Below are 11,747 nucleotides of genomic sequence, written 5' to 3'. Positions count from 1 at the left end.
ACATTTATAAAATATCAACTCCTGACAAGGATCCGTTTTGGGGGAAAAGAAAGCTCAGAACTTACTTCAAAATCAAAATTGGAGGATTTTTGAGAAACAACTGTAAAAAAAATATAAACAAAAAACTGGTATGAATAGGACTGGACTGGTAGTCTGGCATAATTGAAAGGCCACTGTGAGGATGAGAAAGCGAGAGGTGAAATTAACAAGGAGAGAAAATAGATGAAGAAAGTAATCAGAAAGGGAGCAAGTAAAGGATTCAAGTAAAGTGAACGGCTACTTTAGCTATTAGCAGTGGCTAATGGTCAAAGTGTAGCTTTTTGCTACATGTGTGCAGTGCAGCTAAGAACTAACAAAACAACAACTGTAACAACGTGATTAACAAGAATAACTGTTTCAAAACTGTGTGTGTGTGTGTGTGTGTGTGTGTGTGTGTGTGTGTGTGTGTGTATGTATGTATGTATGTATGTATGTATGTATGTATATATATATATATATATATATATATATATATATATATATATATATATATCTTTGAGCAATCATCTGGATTGAAAATGCCAGGACCGATTTTGTGACCGCAGACAGCCATGCTGCCCATCACTGTAACTTGTCTTTCTGGGTGGGAAGTAACAAAGTACAAATATTTTGTTACTGTATTTAAGTACAATTTTCAGGTATCTGTTCTTTACTCGAGTAGTTTCATTTTCGACTACTTTTTACTTTTACTCCCTACGTTTTTAAACAAATATCTGTACTTTCTACTTCTTACATTTTCTAAACAGAAAACGTTATGTTTGCTTTAACGGATTTGGGTCGAGTTACTTTGTCACTGCGAGCCTTCAAACATCAAACCCATTTGAAAATAATCACTTGAAAGGCAGTCCTGCGTGTTTAATAATCACCGGAGGATGTTGCATAAAAAAAGAGAGGACATGTACCACAGTCGGGTTAAAGTGGGAAGGTGTTTTTAACTTTAACTCGGACAACATGTGTCCTCTTTGGCTTCACCGATGTAACTAAAGTGATATACTGTATGACGCGGTAAATATGTCTCTGAGTGATAAACCTGCAGTGTTGCTGACAATACTGTTGGCTTTCCCTGTTTCCTGTAGCCTTCACTTAGTTCACTTCTGCACTGAAATCAAATTGTAGTATTCATCATGACTACAAAACAGTACAAGCATTGTTCTGCTGTGATCTTCTACACAGTTGTCTCCTGGAGCATGATTTGGCACACAGCCCTACAAACACGAGTAAGAAATCACATTTTTTGTCTGCTTTTTCCCAGCTTACAGTAGCTAAACATATTTATGTATTAAATGACTTCTGTAATGAACTAACTGAACGCTTGTGGAGAAGGAAATGCAGTATGACTGTTCTAGATCAGGACAATGTGAATGTGTTTGAAATGAAAGGACCGCAGTGGATAAGATTTGACGTTCTCTTAATCTGCTACATGTAACCAGTGTGGAAACATTACTGTTATTGTGTGCCTTAGTGAGTGACCTCTGTGCCTGAAGAACTGACCTCAGAAAGCTGTGTCTCTATTTTGTAAGCCCTGTATGCTAAACCCAGCACAGTAAACTGGCCTTACAGGGAGGCTGTCATACAGTCAATGGGCAGAAGAGACTAACAATGCTGAGGGCAGGTGTCTGTAGAAGGCCAAGCTGTGACTGTGAGTCAGTCTAACGAGCGTGTGAATACTCAGTGTGTATGCTAGTGCACGACACATTTTGTTGTACGTTATGGTTAAGTAACAAAGACACGAGGACTCAGACATCCTCACTCCAAAGAAGGCGACTGCTGGTGCGTGTGCTGAAGGCCTGACACCCCAGGGGTGCTCCTTGGTTTATTTGGCTCTGCGCTTTGTCAATGAATGGCACTGCAACAAACAAATCGTTTATTTATTTATTTATTTATGTTTCTGACTGTTTTTAGTATCAATTAAATCTAAAAAGCAAGTGACAGGCCACACAAAGTTGATCATTTTGGCTCCAGATTTTTTTCACGAACAGTATCCAGACCAAAAAAAGTATTATGACTAAAAGTAATCCAAGCCAAAGACAAATACGTAAAGAACAGCATTTTAGCCTGAGGTACAGGAGGAGTAACATGTAAAAGGAAGCACATTATCTGTTTGTGTCCAGGTGAAGGCAAGCTGCCAGAGCAGGCTAAACTGTAAGTACCGTGCAGCTGGTTCCTGCTGAGATATCAGGTGTAACAGAATTTTTAAGGCCCGTCAAGCATCTTTCAAAATAACTGTCAGTAGACTCACATCACAAGAAGCTTCACATCATCTGTCAATCAAGAAGTGGTTACACAAGAGGCCAGTTTCAAAACAGATATCAACCTTGATTAACAAGCGTATTTCTTTTCACTCACTCACTCGGTTTAGCCAGTCTCTTCTCCCAGTTCAAACCACACCATGATGCTACAGGTCATCCAGCTCCAGGATGACTCGTGCCAGGCTGAATAACATATGTCAGGTTCACTAACTTTGGTGAGGTGAGCCCTCAGCTATGCTGAAATCATTCATTCTTTTACAGATGCTACACTGTTGGCATGCCATTACAACCAAGTCTACCATGACAGGAGTGAGTCAGAGTAATGCTTAATCACTTCCGCTCAGTGTCTATGACAGCATATTACAGAAAAAGTGATTTTAGGGAAAATAAATACATGAAAGAATTCAATGATGGTTCTGGAGGATATGGTAGCTTTCCAAGAAAACAACACAGTGATCTACTAACTAATGTGTTAATAGCTAATGTGCTCTTCCCTATATATCCATGCCATACATGCAGTGTGTTCTGTGATTATGTTCATGGGTCAGCGCTTCTTAAAAAGAATATGCAGAGAAAAGGATTTCCTCAAAAAAAATCCTTAAAGGAATGAACACTGATTAACTTAAGCTAGGTTATTCATTTTTAGGGTAAATATCTGGTAAAGACTATAAATTGGTCTTGGAATGATGGATCCTTGAAAAATCTAAAATATTTGGATGTCCAGTCTCTGCTATCAGATTTAGAGGCCTGTAGAGAGCACAGTGTTGAAGGTGGGGGCTGCTGTATTCTGTACATTTCTCGTATACAAGGCACATAATTCATATTGTTTAACCCTCACATACTGTTCAGGTCAAATTTGAGCAGTTTTGACATTTCACAGCAGGAAAAACATCCTTCATTTCGTTCTTTTGCCACAAAATGTGATGACTTTTACTAAAATGACCAAAAATGGACAAAAAGAAACACACAGAAGTGTATCTTTCCCTTTGAATCGTTTCAGGCAAATCTGAAATTTGATGGGTTGGAGAGCCTGACGCAGCCTTGAGTACTGCGCAGAAAAGAAAAATCAGAAATGTGTGGCGTCTTCAACTAATAAAATTATTAAACTTTTTCTTCCTTTTAACGAAAACTCTAATCTTTGGGGAAAAAAACTTAACCAGAAAACTGTGTGTTGGCTACAAGAACACATGAGATGAGATGGTACGGTTGGTATACTATAGTATCAACTGATCATACGGTGATCATACAGTTTAAGGTCCCTCATCCCAGCTTCCTGTTCATCTTAAAAGATTTTCTCCATCCCAAACCTTCCAAACAGCCTTCAACTGCAATTACACAGACCTTTCAAAGGCAAGCGGAGGGACAGTGAACATGCATAGCTGAGTGTATGGCTATATATAAAAAAGAACACTGGGTGTTGCTAGAGATGAACAAAAAATACTGAGGGATGAGCTTTATCATGGCAACACCCTGGACAAAGAAGACCACAACGGGAGGAGTGTCCCAAGAATGTACACTGGCCTGCAGCGAGGGAAGGAAATGAAAACGAGCAGCTGTAGACAATTGTCCACACAACCTGTGGGCTCCACGAGAGTAACTGAGTGCCCAAGCTATGCATCATTATCTGTGCCATGAGGATTTTCACCGTGGTCTAGGACAGAGGACCCACAGCAAAAACACTGCTTCCTCTGTGTCAAAAATGTGTCGGTTTAGAGGATATGAGACAGACTACCAATCAATGTGAGTATTAAACTGAATACAGAGTACAGTGTTTCATGTGTCATGAGCCCCATCTAAACATGTAAGTGTCCAGTCAATGTGTAGTCAACCTGATTCATCTAAATGCTAAAAACTTTGGAAAGTCTTCGTTAATGTCCTCCTGTGAACCAGTCAGCAGTCTCAGAATAAAAGAAGGCGGGGACGTTTGTGCTCCATATAATCCCTGAGCAAAGTCACTGAACATTCAGAACCCACTGGCCACGGCTTAGGCACAGGAAACGGGAAACCAGTCTGTCCTCCTTTCTGTGAGCCCCCTCTTAGGTGATAAAAGAGAAGCGTTATGGGGGCTGCAGTTTGTTAGAAACGGGGAGCTCAGTGCAGTAGCCTTTGACAGACTTGCAGTACAGCGTCATTCCCGGGGCCTGTAGGAGCTGTAGAATCTGGGGTAGAGGGGCGTGTAGTGTGAGGAATGGCTGTAGGAAGTGGAGGTGCCAGAGGTGAGGTAGGAGCTAGAGGGGGTAAAAGCAGAAGGGGAGCTGTAATAGGCAGATGAATAGCTGTGGGAAGAAGATGGGGAGTAAGGGAAGGAGTAAGGGGAGGATGAGGAGGGAGTGTAAAGGACGGATGAGCGTGTCATGCTGGGCAGGGGACGAGTTCGAGGTGAGGGGCTCCACGTGGACCGTCTGAGACCCAGACCAGGGGACCGATAGGGAGAGGAGGGAGCAGATCCTGGCTGGGTGGGCCTGGTAGTGGGGGAGAGAGGAGGGGTGTGAGTGTGTGGAGTGCAGTGCCTGGATAGGCCTGAGGGGCGAGCGGGAGCAGGGGAGATGTTGGCGCTGAAACTGGGGGAGTCGACCACAAACGTCCGCACCCCAACCGTCCACTGGGAGTGAGAAACCCTCAGAGGGGTTGAGGGTGGGGTCTGTGCTGAAGGAGGCGAGGGGGGCTCCAGAGAAGGGGGGCTCCCTGGCATTGGAGGGCCACTCAGCGAGGCAACCGATGGTAATGACGGACTGTGAGGGGATGCGTGCGAGGTGAGGGAGGTGGTAGCTGAGGCCAGAGCCGCAGTGGCTGGGCTAAGGTGGTCAGAGGGATCATTGCGAAGAGCTGGTGTGGGGCTGATAGAAGGGAGGCTGCCAGGGGCCAAAGCTGGACTGGACCCTTGAGCAGGATTGGAGGCTGTAGTCAAAGTCGAGGGACTTACTTTGGGGGTGCTGGTTTTTCCACGGGTCAACCTGCTCCCCCGGGTGCGATGGGACTGCTCCTGATCAAAGGCCAAGTCCTCCAAACGCTGGGTGAGGGCCAGTTTCTGCTGGATGGCCATTCGCAGCAGAGAATTCAGTGTCTTCTTCTCGTCCTCAGCAGCGGCTAGCTGTCTCTGCATCTCATCCAGCTGGGTAACATACTGATCACAACTGCACAAAGCAGACATTTGAGTAGTGTAGAAAATGAACTAAAATGTAAAATGTGGAAAGAAAGACAGATGATGTTTGCACTCTAATTGGATAGCTACACATTACCTGGTGGAATGTCTAAGTTTGAGTATGGTGAAAAAGATACGTGATGCTAGTTAATAAGCTCCAGATAAAAGCAGCTGGGTGCTGTGTGGAGCATTTGTAAAGACTGAAACAAGTAAAATGAGGAAAATGTAAATGCATGAAATATCAACCTATTCTTTAAGATGACAAAGTCTGTTGACTGAGAGGAAACACAAAGCTGAGTTTTTGGACCGTTTGTCTTTAGAAATAGAGCTGGGCTGTGATGTACATTAGTACATTAATGAAGTACATTCCTGGTCGTCTGTGTGGGTGCTCGGTCATCCAGATCATGGTAATCCTAAGGAGCTTGGAAAGAGAAATGACTGGACTTCTTATTACATCCTGGTTAAATTCTTTAGAGGCTTTCCCTGACACACTAACCCACAGGTATCGAACTCCAGGACTCGAGGGCCGGTGTCCTGCAGGTTTTAGATCTCACCCTGGGTCAACACACCTGAATCAAATGATTAGTTCATTACCAGGCCTGTGGAGAACTACAAGACATGTCGAGGAGGTCGTTTAGCCATTTAAATAAGCTGTGTTGGATCAAGAACACATCTAAAGCCTGCAGGACACCGGCCCTCGAGGCCTGGAGTTCGACACCCCTACACTAACCCAACACATGGATTCTCAAAGAGTTTCTGGAAATGTTTGTGCTTCAGTATGTTCTGTTTTGTTCTCTGACCTGGTAGCAAACATGGCTCGCAGAGAGGAGAACGTGGCGGCGTCTTCCTTCAGGGCCTTTAATTCGTTCCTCAGCTTTGTCATGGTGTCGGTCACCATGGACTTCTCCGCCTCATACTTGCTCTTCAGGTTGGCCAGAGCCACTTCAGCTGTCTAGTTAAACACACAGACATATTAGTGACTGTATATTAAGCCCCTTTTCCATTAGTACCTACTTGGATAAACTGGTTTTGAATTACTGTGAAGTGTCTGTGAAGGTTCATCGTAGTCTAAAAAGCTTGGAAAGAAAAGCATCTGGACTTTAAGTTTCTTGAAGACGTTTCACCTCTCATCCGAGAAGCTTCTTCAGTTCTAAAAGCAATTTGTGGAGAGTTCCAGATTTTCAAGCCCTATTGGGAGTGTCCCTAAGAGGTTCCTCTGTCTAGGGAGAATCAGAAGGGCAAATGGAACAATACTGTCAACCCTTATGTAGCAGGTTTGTCAGAGAAACTCCGGAGAGCCTTCTCAAAGCACGACATCCAAGTGTACTTCAGACCAGCCACACAGTCAGACAAAAACTGGTTCATCCCAAAGACAAGTTTAACAATGTGGTGTATGCTGTACAGTGTAGTGAGGAATGCTCAGACCTCTACATTGGAGAAACCAAACAGCCACTTCATAAACACATGGCACAACATAGAAGAGCCACCTCCATAGGACAACACTTGGCTGTCCATCTGCATCTAAAGGTCAAAGGTCACTCTTTGAGGATGCCAATGCTTACAATTTGGACAGAGAGGACAGATGGTTTGAAAGAGGAGTAAAAGAAGCCATCTATGTCCACTGTGAGCGACCATCTTTGAACAGAGGAGGTGGCTTATGACACCAACTGTCTGCCACCTATGATCCAGTTTTGAGATCCTTCCCAGACGCCTTAACGCCCACTCACATCCTGGGTCATTTGACCTCAGTAAATCACATGATAGGGTGGGGCCAGGTTTCACAATGGGTTCATCCAAAACCTTAGCTGATTGTGATTCACACCTGTTTTCACACCTTGGCTCGTGTGATTAGGTAGAGGATCAATAGGGTTTCCAGGACCCTCTTATGGACACTTATCTGACAGCCAATTGACATGAAGTCACATTTTAGTACCTGCTCAAATCGCTTGGAACCCCAGCTGAGCAGGTACCTGGTATCAGGTACTATGACCTTGATCCAAGTAGGTACTCGTATAACAGGGGTTTTAGTGTATATTATGCATACCGATTCAGAATGACTTTCCTTGACTATTTGTCTAGAATATTTAGCAGTGGACAGCAGTAATCAGTTGTTTGCAAATATCATTTATATGTTTCATATGCATAACGGAGAGGAAGAAAGCAAATGTGAGATGTACATGGCCAACATGTGAGGAAGTCCAAGAACCAGTTTTTAGGAAGAAGGGAAGTTGGCATCTGTGACTGTTAGAAAGAAAGCACTTAAGCATAAAAACCAAACTGCTCCGTCCATTCAAACCAACAGTTCTTTTCTTTTTCACTGTCTATGAGAGAGTAGAAAAGCACTATATAAGAATCAGTCCGTTTACCATTTATTTACATGCTTATGTCACTACTTGTTGGGTTGGTGCTTAAAACTCTCTGAGGGGTTTTACTTTTTTGTTAAATACACGTAGGGAAATGTCAGCAATGGAAAATTATTGAAATATTGTTGCCTATAATAACTTAACCATCACGTTTCCATACTCACCTGTTTGTTAGCCTTGAGCACCAGTCGAAGAGTGGCTATCTGCTCTCTCTTGGTGCTGAGTAAAGATTTGAGCTTCAGGATCTCCTCCATGCAGCTTTCCTTATCCTTATCCAAGAGAGGAACCAGTTCCCGGGCTGCAGTCCTCTGTTTGGACAGCTGCAGTGACCTGTCCACTGCCCGCTGTAGGTGTTTCACCTGGGGAGGAGACAGGAGCAGATAAGAAACAAGGAAACCACTGGAGGTGTCACATCTTATGCCGGAAGAAAACAAGGTGGTAGAGAGGAGGAACAACGATTAACACTATATTGCCTAAAGTATTTGCTCATCTGCCTTCACACGAACATGAATTGGACCATGTCACCACTACTCTAGAGTCCAGTGGTGGCGTGCTTTATAGCATTTGAATTGTGTTTGGTGATGTAAAGCTTGGATGTAGCTACTCGGCCATGGAAACCCATCCCATGAAGCTCTCTACACACTGTTCTTGAGCTAATCTTTACAAGTTTGGAGGTCTGCAGCGATTGACTCGGCAGAAAGTTGGAAACCACAGCCACTATGCACCTCAGCATCCGCGGAGCCCACTCTGTGATTTTATATGGCGTACCACTTTCTGACTGACTTTCTGTTGATCCCGATTGCCTCCACTTTGTTATGTACCACTAACAGCTGCCTGTGGGATATTTAATAGTGAGGACCTTTTCTTTAAAAAATGTTTGTAGAAGCAGTCTGCATGCCCAGGTGATTGATTTTATACACCCATGTTCATGGAAGTATTTGGAACACCTGAATGCTTGTAGGGATGAGAAAAGACCTTTGGCAATATAGCAGCACATCAGGAGGTACAGGCAGATGTACCTGGTCTCTAATGATGGCGCTGAGGTTGTAGATGTTCATGGGCTCCCTGCGCAGCTCACCAGCAGGCTCCATGGCTGGCGATGAAGATGACGATGATGATGAAGAGGCACTGATGCTAGGTGAGCGGGTTGGAGGTGTGCTAGGTGGCAGGCTCTGCTCAGATGGCACCTGAAGGACCTCTTTCTCCACTCTTCGGCTCCCTCCATGTAAGGGCTCTTTGGATGGAGACTCCGAGGGCGTCCGCGACTCTCCTGGAGTTGAGGTTGTTGAAGCAACAGCAGCAAGCCGTCTGGCTAGGCGTGGTGTGAGAAGAACTTTGCTGTTGTCTGTACACATGGCTTTGAGACTAGAACTAAGGCCCCTGAGGCCCCTGCCTTGTCTGGAAGAATAGAACAGATAATGGAACAGAACCTTTAGTGTCATAGGTGCTTTAAACCTGTTCTTTCTCAACTAAGACATCAAGTAAAAGAAAGCAAGCAAACAGCTCAATGCTCACCAAACCCTCACCCTTAAGCTCCCAGGCCTCTCGTAGATGATATTATTTTTTAAAGAAGTTTTTATAGAACAGACAAACACACCTATGATGTGAGTGGTTTTATTTATTATTTGAATTTCCATGGATACTCTAAGAGCAGTAAAACAGTCACACCTGTAGTAATCCAGCATGACACGGTTGGGCGTCTCATCGTTGCACAGGCAGACATGGTGGTAGAGCTGAGCGAGCTCCTCACTCAGGGTTACCAGCTCATCCTGAGCTGCGTTCAGTGCCCCTTGGCTCTCATTGGCTGCTGACTGAACAGCCTGCAATTCAAACTCCAGGCTACAAATCTGAAAAGAGAGGAGAAGGAAATGAGAAAAAATTAACATATGCACAATTGTTAAGTACCTGGGACACATAAATAAAGTGTCCCAGGTACTTAAATTTAATAATCGAAATTTTAATCATATACGTAATAATTTAAATATGAATGTTGCAAAAACTTATTTTTACTCAATGATCATCTCTCATATGGACTATTGTTTGACGTCCTGGTCACTTGCTTGTCCAACAACACTAAAACTATTGAAAACATTTATAAAAGAAGTTTAAAACTACTTGACAAAAAACCGACTTCCCACCACCACTGTCATGTGTTAAAAAAAAAACATAAATTACTGAACTTCAATAACTTAGTGAAACTTAAAAGAGTGAGTTTAATATATAAAGTCTGACACTCCCTTGCTCCACCACCACTAAAGCAGTTCATTAGGCATAAAGAAAGCTCAGACAGGACCACTCGAGCTACAATCCGAGGAGACTTGTTTATACCCCACAGACGGACAGCATTTGGGCAGAACGTCCTCTCTGTTAAGGGAGGCCATCTGTGGAACAGTCTTCCTCAACCCATTAGAGAATGCTCTACACTCAATTTGTTTAAGGCAAAGGTTAAAAACTGGTTATGGACAAATCAAGTGTGTGATCATGTATGAGTTGTATAGTTTTAATGTTTTATTTGGGAACAGAATGGTGTGTATGTGTAAGTTTGGTGATGGAGTTTTTATTATGAATGAATGATGAATTTTTATGAATTATTATGTCTATTTTTTTATGTTTAAGGACAACAGATGGAAATTAGCCTTTGGCTATAATCTGGCATGTTTACATTCATGTAATTTTTTTTTTTTTTACATTTATGTTCATTAACATGCACTGTCCTAAATAAATAAATAAAATAAAAAAACAACAAAAAAACAAAACTGAAATTGTAGTCCCCCAAAAAACAAAAAGCAGAATATTGATTGATGTCCCAGAAGTTCAACACTAGCTGTTTCTCAGTGAAATTCTTTCTCTTTCTTGGCTCTTGGTGGAGGTGGACGCATCTTTTTCCCCTCTCCCTCCCTTATCTTTTCCCGCTTGGCTTTTATGTCCTTGTCAAGTCTTGTCTTGAAGTTCTCCAGAGGCCTGCTAATGTACTAATCATTTGATTCAGGTGTGTTGACACAGGGTGAGATCTAAAACCTGCAGTACACCGGCCCTCGAGGCCTGGAGTTTTCTACCCCTGAGTTAAACAAACCCTTCTCATTGCTATGAGCTGAAGGATAGTTGGTATATTCCAGTCTGCTCCTACCATTACCACTGAGCCTACTCTTTACCATTGATATCTGTGCTTCACCCACATTATTGTAAGTGCTTTTCTCCCCTTACTTTACTCAGTGTCCTCATCCTTTCCATGAACTCTTTGTTGTTTACTTAGCTGTTCGTAACCAAATGCTGTTCCCTTCAGAACAGAGATAATAAATGTGTCACCCTGTTATTCAGTATCTGAGAACTGGAATAGAGAACCATCTCTTTGCTTTCATTCAAACATACTGCATATCGGCTTCAGCTTTCATTCCCCATCTGTCCACTACCTTCATTTTCCTCCACCTATCTGTGAGCCGACTTCCTTATTCTCATGCACTATTCTTACAACTTTGCCAAATCAGTTTTCAGGTTTGCAGCCCGTTTGTTGCATGACTGCAGGAGCTGGTGTCACCAGCACTCTGTAGCTGACATCACCATCCTGCCTTAGCTGGTATAACCACTGTAAAAACCTATATAAATCTGTGAAGAGACAGCTGAACACTGTTTGAACTGAACACTCCTCTCAGAGAAAGACAACAGCAGCCACATTCATTGGAAAGCAATAAGTGATACTTTCACATCCACCTGTCCTCCCGCAGCCACCAACCCCGAGTCTGATAGACAGGGAGGCCAGTTCTCTCTGCAGAGGGCCTCCAAACACAATCCACTAGGTTTCATTCACTCAACACACAAATTCATGAAACTGGCAAAACTAATCTTACCTTCACATTAAGTTCACAGTGTAAAGATAGAGAATGTGAAACATTCACTCTCACAGACTCACAGGAGAGGAGAGGAAACAGACTCTATGACAACAGGCAGTATGACTTT

At 43.1% G+C, this 11,747-nt stretch overlaps 1 protein-coding gene across 1 annotated transcript in view; it reads right to left on the bottom strand.

Moving 5' to 3' along the window:
- Nucleotides 1–501: 501 nt before the first annotated feature.
- LOC113037257 (protein bicaudal D homolog 1-like) overlaps nt 502–11,747 on the bottom strand; it is a 28,841-nt gene continuing 17,595 nt past the window's right edge. The window contains exons 7-11 of the mRNA XM_026194139.1: nt 9,462–9,640; nt 8,813–9,191; nt 7,958–8,152; nt 6,231–6,382; nt 502–5,422 (exon numbers count right to left, since the gene is read on the bottom strand). Coding sequence (XP_026049924.1) covers nt 4,417–5,422; nt 6,231–6,382; nt 7,958–8,152; nt 8,813–9,191; nt 9,462–9,640 — 1,911 coding nt within the window. The 3' untranslated portion in view covers nt 502–4,416. The remainder of the gene's footprint in view (nt 5,423–6,230; nt 6,383–7,957; nt 8,153–8,812; nt 9,192–9,461; nt 9,641–11,747) is intronic.

Source organism: Astatotilapia calliptera, chromosome 15 (assembly GCF_900246225.1).
Source record: "Astatotilapia calliptera chromosome 15, fAstCal1.2, whole genome shotgun sequence".
Taxonomy (NCBI): Eukaryota; Metazoa; Chordata; class Actinopteri; order Cichliformes; family Cichlidae; genus Astatotilapia; species Astatotilapia calliptera.
Note: the sequence above shows the minus strand (reverse complement) of the source record. Positions and strands in the feature narration are given on the sequence as shown.